The sequence below is a fragment of the Zingiber officinale genome, chromosome 9B (assembly GCF_018446385.1).
Source record: "Zingiber officinale cultivar Zhangliang chromosome 9B, Zo_v1.1, whole genome shotgun sequence".
NCBI lineage: Eukaryota > Viridiplantae > Streptophyta > Magnoliopsida > Zingiberales > Zingiberaceae > Zingiber > Zingiber officinale.
The window spans coordinates 99895-120886 of NC_056003.1; the positions used below are offsets into that span (position 1 = coordinate 99895).

At 43.8% G+C, this 20992-nt stretch overlaps 3 protein-coding genes across 4 annotated transcripts; 1 reads left to right on the forward strand and 2 right to left on the reverse strand.

Annotated features, from left to right (window-relative positions):
• Positions 1 to 478: 478 nt before the first annotated feature.
• Positions 479 to 2423, reverse strand: LOC122022754 (pentatricopeptide repeat-containing protein OGR1, mitochondrial-like). Its single transcript, XM_042580855.1, has one exon. The coding sequence runs from the start codon at positions 2309 to 2311 to the stop codon at positions 551 to 553; it is 1761 nt and encodes a 586-aa protein (XP_042436789.1). The 5' UTR covers positions 2312 to 2423; the 3' UTR covers positions 479 to 550.
• A 235-nt stretch (positions 2424 to 2658) lies between these two features.
• Positions 2659 to 7350, reverse strand: LOC122022755 (malate dehydrogenase, chloroplastic-like). Of its 2 annotated transcripts, XR_006123078.1 has the most exons (3): positions 7201 to 7350; positions 2994 to 4294; positions 2659 to 2908 (listed from the first exon to the last, which is right to left on the reverse strand). XR_006123078.1 is itself a non-coding variant. In XM_042580856.1 (2 exons), exon 2 carries the CDS (start codon positions 4280 to 4282, stop codon positions 3053 to 3055), a length of 1230 nt encoding a protein of 409 aa, XP_042436790.1. In that variant the 5' UTR covers positions 4283 to 4294; positions 7201 to 7350; the 3' UTR covers positions 2659 to 3052. The 2 variants fall into 2 exon arrangements, 1 of the variants encoding a protein (XP_042436790.1); XM_042580856.1 differs by having other exon boundaries at positions 2659 to 4294.
• A 693-nt stretch (positions 7351 to 8043) lies between these two features.
• Positions 8044 to 20805, forward strand: LOC122024462 (probable serine/threonine-protein kinase At1g54610). The gene is made up of 7 exons (XM_042583098.1): positions 8044 to 8676; positions 9815 to 10099; positions 10356 to 10673; positions 17783 to 18004; positions 18549 to 18643; positions 19534 to 19636; positions 20321 to 20805. Exons 1-7 carry the CDS (start codon positions 8305 to 8307, stop codon positions 20615 to 20617), a joined length of 1692 nt encoding a protein of 563 aa, XP_042439032.1. The 5' UTR covers positions 8044 to 8304; the 3' UTR covers positions 20618 to 20805.
• The last annotated feature ends 187 nt before the right edge of the window (positions 20806 to 20992 follow it).

Sequence of the window (20992 nt, forward strand, 5' to 3'; positions counted from 1 at the left end):
AAAAATTGATATGAATAGTGTAAGTAGTTTTTTTTTTTTTGATAAAAAATTGTAAAATTTAGAATAGTAATTAGTTTTACATAAACTAACATGAATCCTGTATAATATGTTTTTGGTAGTTTTCATGCAAGAGCAGACATGATTCTATCTTTGACTTGGACTCAGACTAGTTACGAGTAACATTGTGACTAAACTCTACATATCCGAGTAACCCCTCCTAATTTTTGGACTTCTTTTATGGTGATTTGGAGTTGGACCAAGCATTTGGAAGCTATGTAGTCACATTTTCCGGCTTCCTGTGAGCCTATAGATATACATGACTTTTGCCCTATTTAGTTAGGGTTGAGAATTGGAAGGTAAACTAGAAGGAAAACAAAGTCGCTTTACTACAAGTTTGAGTCAGGACAATATAGATATAGATTTGACTTTTGCGATTAATTGTAGCAAGGCAGCTTGACCTTGATATGCAAGTGCAATCTGAAAAATAATTGTAAACGGTATATGATGTTTGAAGTTAATCAGGAGCAGCGGATGAACATAATTAGATGAATCACCAGTAATCGCCACAAGAACATTCTCCATCTTGGAACCGGTGGAATCTTGCTCGATCGCGCACCGTGATCACCCGCCGATAAGCTTTGGAGACGAGTTTGGCCACGGCGTGGCAGTCAACGCAGATGCGCAGGTTCTTTATCACCTGTATCGAGGTCCCCGCCGGCGTCGTCGCCAACGCGAACGCCATAGCCAGTTTCTCACTGTGTTGGTAGATAGCCCGCTCCTTGTCCTCCTCCTCCACGTCGTGCAACACGTTCCCCTCCGTCGCCGGCACGTGCCCCAGTGCCCTCACTCGCGCCTCCACCTCCTCCAGCTTCGCGTAGATCTCCCTCCACTGCTCGTGATGCGTGTCGCCGTTCAGGAACCGGTGCAGTTCACCGCCCACCTCCGTGTAGCTGAACCCCGGCACCTTCCGCACGTCGTCACCCTGCATCGCGTCCCGCACTCGCCCCACGTCGCCCCACCGCGCCTTCACCGCGTACACGTTCGACAGAAGCACGTACTCGCCGCACGTCCTGGAGCCTCTCGCCGCCAGAGCATCGGCCGCGTGCTCCGCAAGCACCACATCCCCGTGGGTGCGCGCCGCCCCCAGCAGCGTCTGCCAAAGCACCGCGTCCGGGGCGAAGGGCATGGCGTCCACGAGCGCGCGCGCCTCCGCCAGACGGCCAGCCCTGCCGAGAAGGTCCACCACCGCGCCGTAATGTTTGGCCGTCGGGCGGACGCCGCGCATCGAGTGGAAGACACGGAGACCGTCGTCCACCAGGCCGGCGTGGACACACCCACAGAGGACGGCGAGGTAGGTGATGGCGTCGGGAACGACGCCAGAGGAGGGGAGCATCTCGGCCTCGAAGAGGCGGAGAGCGCGGGCGCCGTGCCCGTGCATCGCGAGAGCCATGAGGGCGGTGTTCCAGGAGACGAGCGTCTTACGAGGGGTGGAACGGAAGACGTCGAGCGCGCGGTCCAGGGCGCCGCACTTAGCGTAGGTGTCCACGAGGACGTTGCGAACACGTATATCGGCGTCGAGGCCGCGCTGCCGGGCAAATTCGTGGACAGCGTCGGCGTCCTGGGCGGTGCCAAGCTGAGCGCAAGCAGAAGCGGCGGCGATGATGGTGACCTCGTTGGGGGACTCCCGATCAGGAAGCGACGAGGATATCATGCGGCGGAAGAGAGCGAGCGCTGTGTGGGGATGAGGGCCAAGAGCGAGTCCCGCGAGGAGGGCGTTCCAGGCGGCGACGTCTCGAAGCGGCATTTCGTCGAACAACTGAAGGGCGGCATCGGGGAGGGAGCACTTGGCGTAGGCATCGAGGAGAGTAGTGAGTAACCGCACGTCAGCGGCGAGGCCGAGGCGTAGGGCAAGGGCATGGAGCTGGAGGGCGGCGGGTCCGGCCGAAGAGCGAGCCGCGGCGCGGGCGGTGAAGGACAGGGTGAGGGCGTCGGGGCGAGGAGGGGAGATCGAAAGCATATGGGAGAAGAGGACGAAGGAAGAGGCGGGGTCAGGACCAGAAGCGATGCCGCGGATGATGGTATTCCAGTCGTTGGTGGTGGTGTGGGAGGCGGAGCGGAATGCGGCGAGGGCGTGAGTGAGATCGCCGAAAGGGGAAAGGGAACAGAGCTCGAGAAATGCGACGCGCAGCCGAGGAGATCGGCGGAAGAGTCCAGTGGCGAGAAGGTGGGCGTGGAGCTGCTTGACGTGGGGGAAGGTGGCGCACCGCCGTATGAGTTCCTCTAGAAGAGCCTCCGCCGGCGCCCCCGTCATTTTCTTAGTTTCCGTTCTCCAAAAGGCGCGCTTTAGATGTTGGATTTAGAGGACACGATTCATTTAGAAGAATCCGAATCTAAGTATATTTAAGGATCAAGTTACTTCGACGAATCGAAACTCACATAATCATCTCAAATTGAAAAAGAATACAAGAAACCCTTTTCGTAATAAGGTAAACACGATCAGTAACGACAATATGAAACGTTAATAAATTTAAATAGTTTAAAGATAAAATATAATTCATCTCTAAAAGAATTTTAAATTTTATTTAGCATAAAACCTAAGAAAATAATATTAAACTTTTAAATATTAAAAAAGCTAGATATTAAGCACACCAAAGCAAATAAACAATGTCAGAATTTATAATTTTCCTGTTTTTTAGATAACAGAACAATAGAACATAGTGGTTTATTATTATTTATCATTTTCAGCTCTCCAATGCTTTGCAACAATGAAAACTAAAATAAGCTCTCAAACACTAAAGATGGTCCTTTAAATAGTTGAACGCGAAAATGTAGAAGGAGAATCTGTGGATGCTAGAGAATGCCTTTGCAATTGTAGTAATTCAAGCAATGGATTGTTGTTCGACTCTCTCTGCCGATACAATTCACCAAAAAAACACATTAATAGCCTCTTACATCAGTCAAAAAAACACTTCGCAAAATGTTCTGTTTCTTACATTGTTCGGAGCTGGAACTTGAGCATCCCTTTTATTCGGTTTCCATATGGCAAACTGATTCAAGTAGATGCAGCAGTGGCTGCTGTCTTGTGAACAAATGCCACGCCTTTCTCAATGCTAGCTTTCAACTCAGGTTTCAGTGCTTCAAGTGCCTTGGACTCGTACTCGCTCAGGCCCTCAAGATCAGCTGATACAAAGGCTTCTATACCTTTCTGGCCGAGCTTAACTCTTGAAGCAAAGAAAGGCAGCTCAGTTAGCTCAGACTGAACAAAACTGCACTCATAGACATCCCTATCTCCGTCAAGCGCTCGAAGGGAAGATTCTACAAATCGTGCAGCAGCATAGGCCATTGATAAGGTTGCAGATCCAGCGCCAGCTTTTGCCTCAACAACCTCTGTCCCAGCATTCTGTATTCTGACAGTCAGTTCTTTGACTTCTTCATTGCTGAATGTCACCATTGGCCTCGTCTTTGATAGCAACGGTAAGATGGTAATGCCAGCATGGCCTCCAATGACTGGCACATCCACATCGATAAGCTTTAGTTCCTTCTTTTGAGCAATAAAAGTGTTGGCTCTAACAACATCAAGGGTAGTGACACCAAAAAGCTTCTTAGGATTGTAGACACCCTTTTGCTTGAGCAGCTCAGCAGCTATTGGAATTGTTGAGTTCACTGGGTTGCTAATAATGTGGATGAAAGCATCAGGGCAATTGTCTGCAACAGCCTCAACCAGTGTCTTCACAATCCCAGCATTGATATTGAATAAGTCATCACGAGTCATGCCTGGCTTCCTCGGAACTCCAGCAGGGATCACCACCACATCTGCACCTTTCAGACAATTAGCCAATTCTGAAGGCCCAGTGAAATCCAAAACTTGAGAGGGAGTATTGCAATGGCTGAGATCAGCAGCAACTCCTTTAACATTTGCAATATCATAGAGATGCAGTGCCGAGACCAAAGGAGACATCTTAATCAAAAGTCCTAGAGGTTGGCCAATCCCACCAGCAGCCCCAAGGACAGCCACCTTGAAAGACGCTTGCGGCTGCAGTTGACTTGAGAAAACCTGCTTTTCTTCGGGTTTGGAAACAACTGATGCCCAGAGAGATGAATTGCTAGCCTTGCCCAAAAAGGATGAATCAATTTGAACATTTGATGCAACCTTCAGACCTCTGATAGCACTGACAGACTTTGAGCAACTCAAATTCAAGCCAAGAGTTTTAGATCTTGATTGCAAGCTAGCCTGAACACTAACTAATCCACCAGACAGTGTTGTAATTGCTGTGGATGCCATCTTATGAATAATCTATTATGATGATAATAAGTGGCATTAATCAAGAGTCAGTTAAAATCCAGATTTCAGTATGAGATTAGCTGAATTAAGTTGTTGTAGCTCACTTGAAAATGACAATAAGCACACAAAATATCAAACATTATAAGGACCAAACAAAAGTACATGAAAGAAACATTTATCGAAACAAGGAGTATAAAATAGAAAGATAAGAGAAATATTCATACACTGGTGTAACAAGGGTTCCTGATTTCTAAAATATAAAATATCCATGCAGCACCTTCCAAATGGAACAATGTGCTAAAGAAAACTTGGTTTAGTACTCATAACAAGAAGCAAAAAGTATGACACAGAAGGCTCAACAAATTTTTAAAAAAAAAAAATCTTTGGAACTTAGGACTCTCCAAAGGACACAAAACACAAAATGGATACCTTGTATCCTTTCCTTCTGTACTATAATTTATGATAATAATTATCAGAAACTTGTGTGGTACAGGTTAACATCTAACATCTCAAACTTATATGATGAATAGAGCAAAACCATGTCGTATGAAGATAAACTATATTTCAGTAAAAAAAAGGTCAGAAATTACCAATTAACTTCCCATGTATCATTTTGACATAAAAGTTAAAATCTCAATGACGAAGAATTTTTCTGATTAAAAATGTCTGGGTTTGTATCATTATTTTTCTCAAGTAAAATAGTAATTTAATAAATCTTGACTCATATGTACCAATAATATATCATATAAGTATCCATACACTCCGTACAACTTTTAGTAATGGCAATCAAGTTGTAGGAATTTAACTGAGTTTGATTCAGGGTCCATGTCACTACTTTTAGTAATTCAACAATTTAGAAACCAAAGTTACAGAATTTAAGTGGTTAAAACTACATCTAAATACATACACATATATATTATTTATATATATATATAGGAATGGGAGCCTCCGCCATATTTCCTACTTGAGATTATTCTCGGCTTCTTTTAAGTCTTGTGTTGCACAAGCCACAACATCCAAGAAATCACTCCTAAGAGAAGCTCTGGCAAGTGAAGACTGTTCAAATATAGCTTGCAATCAAATTCACTAGGTTTTTGCAACTTCTCTGTGAACTGCCCAACCCATTTTCTGAACCATAGATTCAATCATCGAAATGGTCCAGAACCACCAGCCCAGACAAGAAACAGTGTCCAGAACAACTCTGGTGCTGAGCTCAGCAGTCTAAGCCCATGCCAGCAACACAAGGATACTGTATGTGAGAATCAGGCTACAAGGATACAGGCTTTGTCTTTAAATTTATTCTGGTTTACCTTATCCAATGAGAATCACATACATGCAAGCAAATGTCTACAAAAGCATCTATAATATATAGGAGATAACTTCTATTCTTCTAAAACCACCCCGCCATCCAAATATGATTATAAAGACCAAAAGGATAGGATTTACAAGTATTTAAAAAAGATACGTGAAAAAAATGGGACACATGATATCTTTAAGTTAGACATCTAGTTACAAGTTTATTGGTAAACACTACAGGATTGTTGGTAAATAAAGGCTCCGGATATGTAAAGCGAGCCCCGTCCATTCTGCATATTTTACAGATTAAAAACAAAATAACATAATACCTCTAAATCTTATTGGTAATCAGAGTAATGATGATGAAACCACACAGTTTAAAGTATAGAGTAGCTAAGTTAACTTGGAAAATAGATATGAACAACAAAAAAGTCAGGTTCTGCACTTTACAGAATTAAAAGGAAATAATTGAAGAAATGGAAGCAAAGCGCTGTTGAACCAAGAACCTTGGCAAACACTTCATATAATTATATACAATCAATATCTTTCACAGCTACATTATTTAGAAGTAACTAGACGTCCGTTTTGTTTTCTTTGATCAAGAAGAGACATTTTTTTTTACTTCAAATTACAAACAAATATTTTCTACTTAGCAGTTTAAAAAAAATGGCCCACTAATCCTTTACAACCAAAAACAATATGGCCATACGAAAAATACTTTTTTTTTTTCTTCCTGAAAAATGAAAATGTCTAAACGTAGTCCATCGGTTACTCGTAAGGTGGAAAATGTTTAGCTAATAAAGGACGCAAATTTAAACAAAAAAGGACGCACAATATCAGGCCCAACCTCTTTGTGGCAGGCTACAGACGATCCAATCGAAGAAAAATTATGTCACGATCGGAGAAATATATTTTTGTTTGAGAAAATCTGGACTCACCAGCCAAGATTCAGGAGCTAAATCAACCAAAAGAAAATAAAGCCAACGAAATATCTAAGAGGGACCGACCACATACCTGACCATCTAAGAAAAGTGATGGAATCAGTATAACCACCGCTCGATTTCATATCTCATAGAAAAAAATATCACGAATCACAAGTTACCTTCGTTCTTATTTTCAACAAAAAAAAAAAAAAAAAAACATACCTTTTTTCTTCTCTTGCTATAAAATTCCGATCTCCAGGAAGCTTAAACCCCAAATATCGATAGAATAAAAAGAAATATTCTAGATATCCGTATCCCAGTCGGTACCAACTCAGAAATCAAAGTAAAACATTCAAAGGAGCAACCTTCTTATATTCGACCGTAACAAAACGAAAACAAAATAGCCTAGTACGTTCGATCGCAAATGGTCTCCGCCCTCCTTGATATCAAAGAAAAGGATAGCAAAGTAACCAAAATATTCGGGAGTAACACCGCTCCAGATCTCAGATCCCACGAATTTAATGGGTAGACCACGCCTCCTCCGCGGATGATGCGATTGACCAAAAAAACATTCATGATTATTTTGCAAACCAAGTTGAAACATCTAAGATCTAAAGAAGCTGCAAATGAAATGAAATAGATCGACACGCAAACATGGCAAAAAAAAAGGGAGAGAAAGAGAGCGGAAGAGTATTCCACCTATCCTCGGGAATCACGAACACGAACTCTTCTCCCCTCTCGATTCGATACGGCGGCGACGGAGCTTGCGAGGCAGACGAGTGCGGACCCTCCTCTCTTGGCATTTTATAGCGCTACTTTTGTAAACTAAACCTGAAAAACAAAAGAAGATCCAACAACTTCAACTATTACTATTATTATTACAATTTTAAACTCAAATTGAAAGAAGAAAATGACTCAAATAAAAGAACTCCTAATTGTAAATAAAGTTATATAGAATAATTTAGTGATTAATTTTAATGGAAAATTTGAGGGAAAAATATTGTTTAGATACATGATAAATCAAACAGAGGTATATATATAAATTTTTTTTAAAGATTTAAAAAACAAAAACAATGATTTAATAAAATTGAATTATTTATAGATAACAATAGCAAAAATTATTTAGTTGATTATTAATAATTTACTATGATATAATACTCATCATTTTTTTCTTATCGTTAATTTTTTATATTGAACTATTATATTAATTTAATAATATTAGTAGCTAATTAAATAACAAATAATATTAAATCCTACTTAATACAATAAAAATAATATAATAGTAAATGATAGTTAATAATAACAATAATAAAATAAATTATAATAATAATCATATTATAATAGAAAAAACAATAGATATTATATTATACTTAATTTAGAAAATTAAAAGAGATGATTAGATTTGACAAAAATATTAACATAAATCAAATATATCCCAAAACTCAGGTCGGTTCAACTCGGCTCAAATCAACTCAAGTTAACGCCCTATTTGATTTGACTGTCTGCGTCGACTTTTTATTGGACGGCTGGTGTTTCTTTGAAATATTCTTTCTCGTTTCATAATTCCGTTCCGTTGCGTTCCATCTGGTGCGCGTAAATTGTACGACGTTCTCGATAACGACCCGCCGCATCTTCGTCGTTTCTTTGAAACTTTCATCATTTATTGTTATAGTCGGACTCTTCAAGGCCCCGGCCGGCAGATCTCATTAAGTCCATCTCCCACTTGCTCTTCCTCCTTTCTTCCTCCATGTCTCCGCCCGCTCTTTTCCTCCTCCTCCTCCTCCTTCTCCTAATCCACCTCCCATGGGGTGCGTCCAAGCCAAGGGTTCCTCCAACGCCTCGCCCTCGCAGGCCGACCTCCACGCCTTGAAGCGCGACAACGGGTACCTCCCCGGCAGCCACGCCGTCACGAAATACCAACCCCTCCCTGACCGTATTGCTGCGGACGGAGGAGGAAAAGCTTCGACGGGGGATGAAGAAGGAAGCGAGGGTGTCGGAGTGCAGTCCCACAAAGCCTCTCTTCCGCTGTCGCAACCCGTGAGGCCATCCTCCGTCGACGGGGGAGAGGATGAATTGATAGGCGGATGGCCTAAGTGGCTCGTCGCCAATGTTTCGCCGGAGATTCTAGTTGGTTTTGTCCCGAAGAGCGCTGACTGTTACGAGAAGCTCGACAAGGTGGTTTACACTTACACTTCCTCAGAGTTCTTTTTTTCCCCTTTTGCTAGCTGACCAAAAACATTTTTTTTTGTTCTCTTACTCTCTTTGATTGTAAAATGTCACTGAGCAGTGCAGCATAATAGAGGGGAACTTAATAACGCTTTGTCTATGATGCTTCTCGGTTAAGTAGAAATAAACTCTCATGCAAATAGTAAATCGTTAGGTGATAGTGTGTGCAAAACAAGATGTATAGTTCTGCAATCTTAAAATAATAATTTTGGATTTTAGTTAGGGGCAGTATACAAAAGAAGCCCCAACAACCTGTTGCATTGCGATGCATTTGAAATATGACAAAATTCATGTTCGTACAATATCAAACAGCAAGCGGAAATAGAGAATTCTAGTGCTTCCATTTTATTTTATTTTTATTTTGTAAGAAAAAGCTGTTCAGGATGTTTCTCCAAGCCATTTTGAGAGTAATCGAAGAGGGTGAGTTCCATGTGTGGATGAGTATATTGTTCCTACCTATCTCTACTTTTAGCATAAAACTGATAAAATATGCTGAATTTAAGATGGAGCCTCGTTTTTTTGTTTCTGTACTTTAGTTTTCATAATTGTGATGCCTACAGATTGTAGTCCTGTTCTAAAGATTGTAGGCCTCAGGTACAGAATCTTTATCCTTATCTCTTCAGGATGGCGTAAACAAGGAGGAAAGCCAACATAATAAGGAATAGATTATTTACCACAATTGAATGGGCATATAGTTGTGTTAGAGATGACTGTCTCAAGTGTTTTTCGCATTGATGATTTTCTCAAACATCCTTATCCAGAATTTGATGGTATTTATTACTAAAAAATCAGTCAATCATGACTATTACTATCAAGGGATAAAAACTTTAATTTTTTGGCTTTACTTAAAATCTCATTACTAGCTTTGTTTTGTAGGCGTTTTTGATTAATCACCTTAAGAAACAAAACATTCTGAAAGAACAGAAATATATTTTTGAGTTGAAAAAGCAGAACAAGTTAATAACATGAGAAATTTTAATTGGTAGTCTAAGTGAACTCTTATTTCTTCATAGTGTTATTGCATGACTTTATCATTGGTTTGACAACTGGATAAGTACTCAGTTACAACATTGTTCTGGTATTTTAGATAGGCCAAGGGACTTATAGCAATGTATATAAGGCCCGAGATCGTGACACTGGAAAGATTGTTGCTCTGAAGAAGGTTCGCTTTGACACATCCGAATCAGAGAGCGTGAAATTCATGGCCAGAGAAATTATGATGCTGCAAAAGCTCGACCATCCCAATGTTATCAAACTAGAAGGCCTTGCTACTTCGAGAATGCATTATAGCCTATACCTTGTCTTTGATTTCATGCAGTGTGACTTGTCAAGGATTATTTCACGCTCGGATATAAGGCTCACTGAACCACAGGTGCTTGTTTTCTTGGTTTTTTTTCCCTTTAATTTTGGTTTAGTGATAATCTATGTGGATCTTTTCATTTTGATCACTAGTATGATATGTGGGTACTTTTTGGCTTCTCCCTGAAACACTTTTCACCACCAACGATATAGTTATGTAGTCAAAACAATATCTTTTTCTTCATTACTGTTTAGTCTTCTCATCTATTGTATTCTTCCAATTGCCAAATAAGCTTTTGTTACTATCATTGGGTTTTCCCCGTTCACAGATAAAGTGTTATATGAAGCAACTTCTCTCTGGTCTACAGCACTGCCATGAGAGAGGAATCTTACATAGAGATATTAAGGGTTCCAATTTACTGATAGACAGGAATGGGATTCTGAAAATTGCTGACTTTGGCCTAGCAAACTTTTACGACCCTAACATAAAAGTTGCACTTACAAGTAGGGTTGTGACACTGTGGTACAGAGCACCTGAATTACTACTGGGTACCACTGACTATGGAGTCGGCATTGATCTTTGGAGTGCTGGATGCCTTCTTGCTGAGATGTTTGTTGGAAAACCAATTATAGCTGGCAGAAATGAGGTCAAATTTCTAATCCTCTATTCTTGTCTTCTCCTTCAATCTATGATGAAAATATGATAGCATGCAAGATCAATCTTGTGACTTAAAGCATAGATTTAAGTGTTTCTTAAAATTTGCTTCTGCAATTGCTTGTGGACAAGATTGTTCTTGTGTTGTTCAGATGTTTTTTTTAGCAAAGTCGGAAAACAACCATTACTATCTTAGTATCTTTTAGTCATTGCAGGTTTGGAGTACCTTCCTATTTTTGACATCATAGAAATAAGAATACTCATTTCTTCTAAACAATTGATTATACTGAATATTTCTGAATTTATTAGACAAATAACATGAATTTTTTAGCCTTTTTTCTTCTGTTTTGAAAAGTCATAACAATAATTTCGTACTTAATTCTCAATCATATTAATAAAAGTTTCTCAACCAAGTTCCTTATGTTATCATTATCATTGTCATCCTAAAATCCTGATCTATTACCATTGGTTAGTTCAACGTTTGTTATTGTATTTCTCTCCAAAGAATTAGTGTTCTTGAAGCAAAATAAGAAAATTATTATTTTGTGATACTCGGTTTTGCTCCCATTTTTATGATATGTGATCCTGTCGGAAGCTAAGAAGACGAATCCGCCGGAATGACGTGTCTGGAAAGTTGACCGCATCCCCATAACCATGCTGATGAGCTGTATTCTGTGTTGACCAAGTCGTCCGGAAGTCTTCTGGTCAACAATCCCTGCAGCCAGCGACCGGGTTGCCCCGATCCCTGGTACCCCGATGCTCGAGGTGGATCCCGCAAACATATAAGCATCCACATAATAACAGGACAATAAAATAAGTACGAAATGAATACAACGACGTACCCTGGCCCCGAGGGGCGCCCTCGGATGGATCGGTGAGTCGGTCGCGCTGCTAATCGAGTCGTCCTGACCCAAAAGAATGGATGCATCTGAGCCGATCGAAGAGGAGTTGGATCTGGAGGTGACGACACGAAGCCGAATACGGCATGGATCTGAAAGGTGATACAATCGGAGTACAACAGCGACACGGCCGACATGTGACATCGGCACGCAGGCCGAAATATAACAACGATGCGCGGGCCAGAACACGACACACAGGCCGGATAATACCAATAACACATAGACATAATATCGGTGCAGATAGCGAAACACATCGGCTCGATGGCCGACACCACATCGGCTCGCAGGCCGAAGGTCATCTCGACTCAAAGGTCGGAGTATACGAACCTAAGCACCCAAATGACAGCTGCCCGGAGGGTAACGGCGACCGCTGGAGGTGACAGCGACTATCGCTGGAGCCGACACCTACTGTAGGTTTCGGCGGCAGCGGCGGGAAGCACCGGTGGTCGTTGAAAGAAGTGTCGATGCTCGCTGGGGGCGTCGGCAGTGGCATCCGTAGCCGCCGGAGGCGGCGTGAGGCAACGGTGATGGCCACCGAGGGACGGCAGCGCCTGCCGGAGGCAGCGGTAGCAGCTGGCTCCTGCTGGAGGCAGTAGCGCCTGCCGGAGGCAGCGGCTGCGGGAGAAGGTGGCTGGGAAAGGAGGAGGCAGCGGTCGCAGGAGGCGGCGCCGACCGCTGGAGGCAGCGACGTTGGCCGCAGGAGGCTGCACCGACCGCGAGAGGCGGCGTCGCATCCGTCTGGTGGCGGCCTCACGAGGAGGAGGAGAGGAGCCGTGGCGAGGGCCAGCGAAGAGCAAAGTGGCGAAGGCGAGAGAGCCCGCGGCAGCGCGCGTAAGCAGGGAGAAGAGGAGGTGCTTGCGACCGGAGGGAAAGGAGAGGAGGCGAAGGCCAGCAGCCGGCGCCAGCGAGAAGCCCGAGAGGGGGAGGAAGATGCCGCTCCTGGCGGCTCCCAAGCACCAATCCCCCCCTTTTTTTCCTCTGAACAGTGCTTCTTTAAAAGCACTAAAACCCTAATGTGTGAAATGACCCAAATGCCCCCTCCCTCATATATCCTAGCCTGCATCCGGATCACAAGCCTCCCCTTCAAGTCTAGTGGAAGGAGGCGTAAGTCCGACTGACTGGACCAAGTCCCAAAACAAAATCACTGCCGAACGCGAAATTAGATCACTGTGCTCATCTTATCACGTCGAACGAGCAGCTGTGGTGATGCCAGGCAAGTGACTCAAGTAGTAGCGAGCAAGCGACAAGAAATAGTGTGGTCTGGGCAACGGAGATAGTGTTGATTGGGTAGAAAGGCGGGAGATCAAGTCGAGCGCACGATCGAGAAGGTGTCGATCAGGTAACTGAAAAAATACGAACTGAGTAATTCTAGAGCACGTCGCGCGGGGGATGGTAGCCACGCCGAGCGAACTACAAGAAATGATGCCAAGTCGATCACTGGATCGACGTCGAGCGTCAAGCAAGCGATGAGCAAAATGATAGTAGATCGATCGACACGCGCGATGCCGAGCAGACTGAGCGACCGAACGATGCCAAGTGCACACCCTAGTTCACGCGTGCAGCCGAACGGACGACCAAGCGATACCGATCAGATGGCTATGAGAGTGCTGACTGAGTGGCTCAGAGAATGGCCAATCAGGCGATCGTAAAATGTTGGCCTGACAATCGAGTAAGCCGAGTGGCCGATGCTGGCCGGACGAGCGATGCCGAGCGCGCGACCGCGAAGAGGCCGATCAAGCGGTCGGAGGGATGTCGATCGGGTGAATAGAAGTCGGGCAGATGATGCCGAGCCACTCATGAACTGAATAGAAACATAGCCCGGGAAATGGAGGCGCACGAACGCGAAAGTCTTTAGCCGCGCGTGCATAGAGCCTGTGAGATATCCTGATCCGAAACCAGTGGACCTACTCTCGTCCGCGATCATTAAAGATAATCGACTCGCACGGGTGAGATAAGAGATATAATAAGCTGACCCGAGCCCAGTGACGATCACTCGACCCCGAATGGGGGAGATAGAATATATCTGATAGGCTGACCCGTGACTAGTAAAAACCGTTCGACCTCGATCAGGGAGGATATGAGATCTGATATAATTGCTCGACCCCGAACGGGGGAGATAGATGCTCGTGAAGACTGCTCGACCCCTGATGGGGGAGATAGATGCTCATGAAGACTGCTCGACCCCTGATGGAGGAGGTAGATGCTCGTGAAGACTGCTCAACCCCTGATGGGAGAGGTGGATGCTCGTGAAGACTGCTCGACCCCTGATGGGGGAGGTAGATGATCGTGAAGACTGCTTGACCCCTGATGGGGGAGGTGGATGCTCGTGAAGACTGCTCGACCCCTGATGGGGGAGGTGGATGCTCGTGAAGACTGCTCGACCCCTGATGGGGGAGGTGGATGCTCGTGAAGACTGCACAAGCCCTGATGGGAGAGGTAGATGCTCGTGAAGACTGCTCGACCCCTGATGGGGGAGATAGAATATCCGATGCTCTGATAAGCTGGTCGGTGGAGACGCGGGTTTAAGGTCGCCGCTCGACCGCCGATGACGCGAGGGTTTAAGGTCGCCGCTCGACCGTCAATGACGCAAGGATTTAACGTCACCGCTCGACGGTCTTCAAATATAACTCAAACCCGGTCAATCGGCACGGGGTCTTCGACATCGAGCTCGGGGCTCGGATAATATACACCTCGGATAATATACACCCGGCCGATCGGCACGAGGTCTTCGACATCGAGCTCGGGGCTCGGATAATATACACCCGGCCGATCGGCGCGAGGTCTTCGACATCAAGCTCGGGGCTCGGATAATATACACCCGGCCGATCGACGCGAGGTCTTCGTCAACGAGCTCGAGGCTCGGATAATATACACCCGGCCGATCGGCGCGGGGTCTTTGACATCGAGCTCGAGGCTCAGATAATATACGCCCGGCCGATCGGTGCGGGATCTTCGTCAACGAGTTCGGGGCTCGGATAATATACACCCGGCCGATCGGCGCGGGGTCTTCGACATCGAGCTCGGGGCTCGGATAATATACACCTAGCCGATCGGCGAGGGGTCTTTGTCAACAAGCTCGGGGCTCGGATAATATACACCCGGCCGATCGGCGCGGGGTCTTCGTCAACGAGCTCTGGGCTCGGATAATATACACCCGGCCGATCGGCGCGGGGTCTTCGTCAACGAGCTCGGGGCTCGGATAATATACACCCAGCCGATCGACGCGGGGTCTTCGACATCGAGCTCGGCGCTCGGATAATATACACCCGGCCGATCAGCGCGGGGTCTTCGTCAACGAGCTCGGGGCTCGGATAATATACACCCGGTCGATCGGCGCGGGGTCTTCGACATCGAGCTCGGGGCTCGGATAATATACACCCGGCCGATCGGCGCAGGGGTCCTCGATCGAGGAACTTTGGCAAATTAAATAACTAAAAGAAAGAATATAACGGAAAAAACTGACCTACCGACCGGCTGATAATCTGACTCAGTTCCTCAACTCCCGAATACCCATGGAGTGAGGAGAATATGATGTATTCTTCATAATCTACCGAGGTAATGAGGATGACAGAAAATTTCAGCGTCATCCATCTTCACGTTCCAGATCAGGTGTTTTCCCACAGACGACGCCAATTTGATCCTGTCGGGAAGCTGAGAAGACGAACCCGCCGAAATGACGTGTTTGGAAGGTTGACCGCATCCCCATGACCCTGCTGATGAACTGTCTCCTGTGTTGACCAAGTCGTCCGGAAGTCCTCTGATCAACAATCCCTGTAGCCAGCGACCGGGTTGCCCCGATCCCTGGTATCCCGATGCTCGAGATGGGTCCCGCGAACATATAAGCATCCACATAATAACAGGACAATAAAATAAGTACGGAATGAATACAACGACGTACCCTGGCCCCGGGGGGCGCCCTCGGATGGATCGGTGAGTCGGTCGCGCTACTAATCGAGTCGTCCTGACCCAGAAGAATGGATGCATCTGAGCCGATCGAAGAGGAGCTGGATCCGGAGGTGACGACACGGAGCCGAATACGGCATGGATCTGAAAGGTGATACAATCGGAGTACAACGGCGACACGGCCGACATGTGACATCGGCACGCAGGCCGGAATATAATAACGACGCGCAGGCCAGAACACGACACACAGGCCGGATAATACCAATAACACAGACATAATATCGGTGCAGATAGCGAAACACGTCGGCTCGATGGCCGGCACCACATCGGCTCGCAGGCCGAAGGTCATCTCGACTCAAAAGTCGGAGTATACGAACCTAAGCACCCAAATGATAGCTGCCCGGAGGGTAATGGCGACCGCTGGAGGTGACAGCGACTATCGCTGGAGCCGACACCTGCTGTAGGTGTCGGCGGCAGCGGCGGGAAGCACCGGTGGTCGTTGAAAGAAGTGTTGATGCTCGCTGGGGGCGTCAGCAGTGGCATCCGTAGCCGTCGGAGGCGGCGTGAGGCAACGGTGATGGCCGCCGGGGACGGCAGCGCCCGCCGGAGGCAACGGCAGCGGCTGGCTCCTGCTGGAGGTAGTAGCGCCCGCCGGAGGTAGCGGCTGCGGGAGAAGGTGGCTGGGAAAGGAGGAGGCAGCGGGCGTAGGAGGCGGCGCCGACCGCTGGAGGCAGCGGCGCCGACCGCGGGAGGCGGCGTCGCGTCCGTCTGGTGGCAGCCTCACAAGGAGGAGAAGAAGAGCCGCGGCGAGGGCCGGCGAAGAGCAAAGTGGCGAAGGCGAGAGAGCCCGCGGCAGCGCGCGTAAGCAGGGAGAAGAGGAGGCGCTTGCGACCGAAGGGAAAGGAGAGGAGGCGGAGGCTGGCAACCGATGCCAACGAGAAGCCTGAGAGGGGGAGGAAGATGCCGCTCCTGGCAGTTCCCAAGCACCAATCCCCCCTTTTTTCCCTCTGAACAGTACTTCTTTAAAAGCACTAAAACCTTAATGTGTGAAATGACCCAAATGCCCCCTCCCTCATATATCCTAGCCTGCATCCGGATCAATATGAAATGTTATTATTAATTTTTTCAAAAAAAAATTCAATTATTTCCCTTATTTCATAAATCATCATTTCCATTTTTTCTCTTATCCTCTACTTCCTTTTAATTCTCTTTCTTGCAAATAGGGCACACTTTGTCTTTAACACAACCTGAAAAGGGTATTTGCACCCTTATTTTGCCGTCCAGTCCTTATAATTGTGAGGACAGATTATCAACATTATTAATGAAGGAGACCTTTCATCCTTCTTTTGTTGGTTGGCACGAGATCAAAGTCATGAATCTAAGTGTGACCTATAGTCCTATAGCAAGTTACGTGATGGTGTTGGTTGTGTAATGATCATTGGCAGCATTAGAGGCAAGCATACCTTCAAACAATGTTTTCCTTCATTCTATGAGAACATGTAGTGAGCACCGTTATAGAACATTTATAATTGGTGATGGTAACATGGTACCACTGGGTGATGTTACTATGAAGGTTGAAGGCTACATCCCATCAAGGGGAACTTGACACAAACCTAATGCAATGAAAATAGTATCGCCTTCCTCCTAATTTGTTATGGGTAAAACTAGTGTTAAGGGAGCTTTCATACAACAACTTTGAGGATCTAAATAAATTTGAGAATCATTAATTGTAGTCATTGATCAACTAGATTAATCACCTTAAATTTGCTTAGATCCAAAGATTCTGAAAAGGGCCTTCAAATATAATACACGTAAGGACTCCCATCATATTTGTTTTCCCCTTTGTTATGGGCTTTGTTTTGATAAGCTTAAGCCAAAGATGATTACATTAATTGGCTAAGTCTCGATCACTTGTTCTAATTGACCACAGGGAATTGACTCTTCTAGGTAGTAGAACTAGGGCTACACTACTCTTCAAATTTAGATTGGGGTTGAATGGAGGGTACTTTTTGTTATACCTTCAACAATCAATCACAATTTTGCTTGTGGCATTTGTGAAGTTATTTCATTTAAGAATATATAGATTATTACAGTTTCTTTAACCCTAGTCTGATAAGTCTGCAATTTACAAGCTCCAAGATATTCATGCCATATCACGAAGAGATTAGATTTTTGATCATACGACAGAATTTAATGGTTCATATCTTAATAACAACTGATAGATGTCTGAATAACACAATTTTCCCCCCTATATTTGTGTCTCAAGAATTTTGAGTCAATATTCTTCTCTCTCATTCAGATTGAACAGCTCCAGAAAATATTTATGCTTTGTGGATCACCATCAGATGATTTCTGGAAAAAACTGAAGTTGACTAGTAACTTCCAACCGCCTCCGCCGCACAAATCAACTATATTTGAAACATTTAAAGATCTTCCTTCATCTGCCTTGAGTTTATTGATTGTGCTGCTCGCACTAGAGCCTTCAAATCGGGGCACTGCAGTATCTGCTTTGCAAAGCATTGTAAGATAACTTCTGATGTCATGAAATGTATGTTCACTGAATAGCTCCTATTTTGAGAGTTTAGCTACAGCCAAGTAGTATTTTGCTAAGAGCATCACCATTTCATCTTTTTTATTAAACAAGGAAATAATAAGCTTCTATATCAAAATGTCATTCCTTATATAATTGTATTTTAGCTAATTATTAGTTGATTTCCTATACTGTTTCCTTTTCATCACTCATCATCAGAGTACAAGTTTTAGGTAATTCATCTAAACAGCATACTCTGTCAAACAGATAGGGCTATTTTAAAGCAACCCTTGCTGCTGATAATCTTAAAGTCTAGAATATCATAGGTTAGATTACTAGTTTGTGAAATATGAAACTGTTAGATAAATCTCCATCTCTTTGGAAATCAGAGGTTAGATTACTAGTGCCTCCTAGTTTTATTGAATAGAAGCGAGACATATACTTGATTTGCATGATTTTCTCATTCGGAGGATAGTTGTTTTGCATTTTCTCTAACTGCTGTTAATATCTACTATCACTTACCCTTTAATTGCAGTATTTCACTACAAGTCCTTCGGCGTGTGACCTTTCTGGCCTCCCTCTAATTTATAAAGAATCAAATGAATCAGTTCAGTCACGTGAAAGGCGAAAGTGAGTTCATTTTATTCTCTTTGGCAGTTCAGTATATTCTCCATCATTATAAGGTCATTGGAATGCTCGCCCTACAATTACAATCAATATTTTCCCTTTTCTCAATCGGACATATATGTGCCTGTCATTCTTCCATTTGGTATATATTTAATTCGCTTTAGTGTAGCTTTAATATCTCAACGACAGCATATGCCATGAGTATGAGTCAAACTGTTTTCTGCAGCCAAACAATTTATCTTTTTCTTCAATTACTAAATGATGAGCAGTGGTACATGTATACCACTGATATTTCTTGTATTCTTTTTTTTTTTTTTTTTTTTTTTTTTTGATGCAGTAGCTAAATCTTTTCTTTCAGATTATGCAGTCACAAGTCATTTTTAGTATGGCTACAAGATATTCCTTAGCCAATTAACGGTTTGAATGTAGAGATCATTCCATTAAGTGAGATTTTCATGGATCAGGAAGCATTCCTCTGAAGTCAGTCACAAGTCATTGTTAGTATGGCTACAAGATATTCCTTGGCCAACTAAGGGTTTGAATGTATAGATCACTCCATAAAGTGAGATTTTCATGGATCAGGAAGCATTCCTCTAAAGTGCATAACTTAGAAAAATATTTCTCTTGCTTAAAGATGATATATTAACTTTTTACATATTTATGTTCGTGTGTAGTTAGATATTGAATCAAAAGGTTATATATTTGATATGCTCCACTTCTTTCACCAAGAAAATGGGGCATGCTTGTTTAGTCATCTTTCAACAAGATGACAAGTTATAGCATTCAACTATTGACTCAGTATTCTTCATGCACTAGTTCTTAATAAATATATAGTAGGACAGGATTTTTTGAGAATACCCCATGGTCATTGTTCTAAATACAAATATTTACAGGAATAAAGCATCAAGGGTGGTTCAACAGTCTCGAAAACATAAAGACACTGAAAGGAAATTGGATACTACAAAAATGAAAAGATATTCCGGATCCTCCAACGAGGTATTGAATCTTTAGGGGAAGTGTATTGCATCTAATACCTTCTACTGTTTCCGTACTTTTTCTTTTGAGTGAGTCTGGTGTATCATGATTCTTCCAGTATGGTATATAAGATACCTAATCCCAAATGCTTGGTTTGTCCATAACCATAGAGAAAGTATTTATGTTAATCCTGGATTTATGCTATGACTGCGATGATATCCTTTGTTTGGGTGGTGTGCTTTTGGTAGTTTCTTATGAGACTAGTATGGTTGTGTCTAGCTTTAGGGTAGAACAAGAATTACCACTCCAGTAAATTAAGGTAGTGCGATGTGGTAGTTGTGGCAGTGGGAGTAGTAGTCGATCCTATACTAAATCAATTGGATGGTGACTGCCAGACTATGACTAAATAGTCAGTTACCACAAATATGTCACACGCCCAGGATGAAAGGGATAATGGGGCCTCTGTCATGCATTTATATTGAAGATTGAATCTTTGTAGACAATTCAATTCTATGTGACTACAATTTACTGAGGCATCTCGTTTCTTAAAGCATTTTTAAGGGTAATTAAGTTTCTGGATTGTCGTCCTGTCTTTGTATACTATAGTACCATAGTAGAAACAAGTAGATCTAAGCCATTAACAATTAAAGCAATTTTCAGGGTAGTTAAGATTCTGGCTTGTCGTTCTGTCTTTGTATACTATAGGAGAAGCCAGTAGATCTAAGCAACAATAGCCAAGAGCCGAGTAGCAGCACTGGAAGCACTTCCTCCAGTACAAAGCCTCAGAAGTCGCCTCCAGCCCTCGTCGCATCACTCTCACTGATCACTGACCCAATCGAAGAAGAATCATGTCGAACAGAAGGTGGTGATCTAGCGTATGAAGTTACTGATGATTACGAGAAAGCAAGCATGCGCCAGTGTAGATTGATTAAGAGATCAGCTTCGCCCTCGGAAATGAGCAGGCATTATGGAAGGCATACGTCGAAAGTTTCTCCAGACTAACTAATATCATATCTGTTTACTTCATCGTATTTTGTTGATGTCGATGCAATATTATGTTATTAATGGATTATTATTATTGTTATTAATATCTGTTGTGTTATTTGTTTGATAACTTGGCATCTGTAGTGCCCCCAAGAATTACATGGCTTAATAAGATGTATTACAAGGTGTGTTATAATTTGATCCCACCAAGAAAAAGCTACTTGTTAGTTATATCAAATTTTACAGTTTAGTCAAAGTGCTTTATATATATACATATATATATTTGCCGCCACTCCTCGCCAAATACCTAGCCCCAACTTTCAAGTTCCCTTCCCCTCTCGATGAGCCCGTCCTCACCGAGACTCCAAAATTCCCTCTCCTCGCTAGTTGCCA

What these genes read in the sequence shown, in the direction of transcription:
- LOC122024462 (XM_042583098.1), top strand. Translation starts at nt 8,305, where the DNA reads ATGGGGTGCGTCCAAGCCAAGGGTTCCTCCAACGCCTCGCCCTCGCAG. An exon ending in GTTACGAGAAGCTCGACAAG is followed by an intron (nt 8,677 to 9,814) that starts GTGGTTTACACT and finishes CTGGTATTTTAG; the next exon opens with ATAGGCCAAGGGACTTATAG. An exon ending in ATTCCGGATCCTCCAACGAG is followed by an intron (nt 19,637 to 20,320) that starts GTATTGAATCTT and finishes TGTATACTATAG; the next exon opens with GAGAAGCCAGTAGATCTAAG.
- LOC122022755 (XM_042580856.1), bottom strand. Translation starts at nt 4,282, where the DNA reads ATGGCATCCACAGCAATTACAACACTGTCTGGTGGATTAGTTAGTGTT.
- LOC122022754 (XM_042580855.1), bottom strand. Translation starts at nt 2,311, where the DNA reads ATGACGGGGGCGCCGGCGGAGGCTCTTCTAGAGGAACTCATACGGCGG.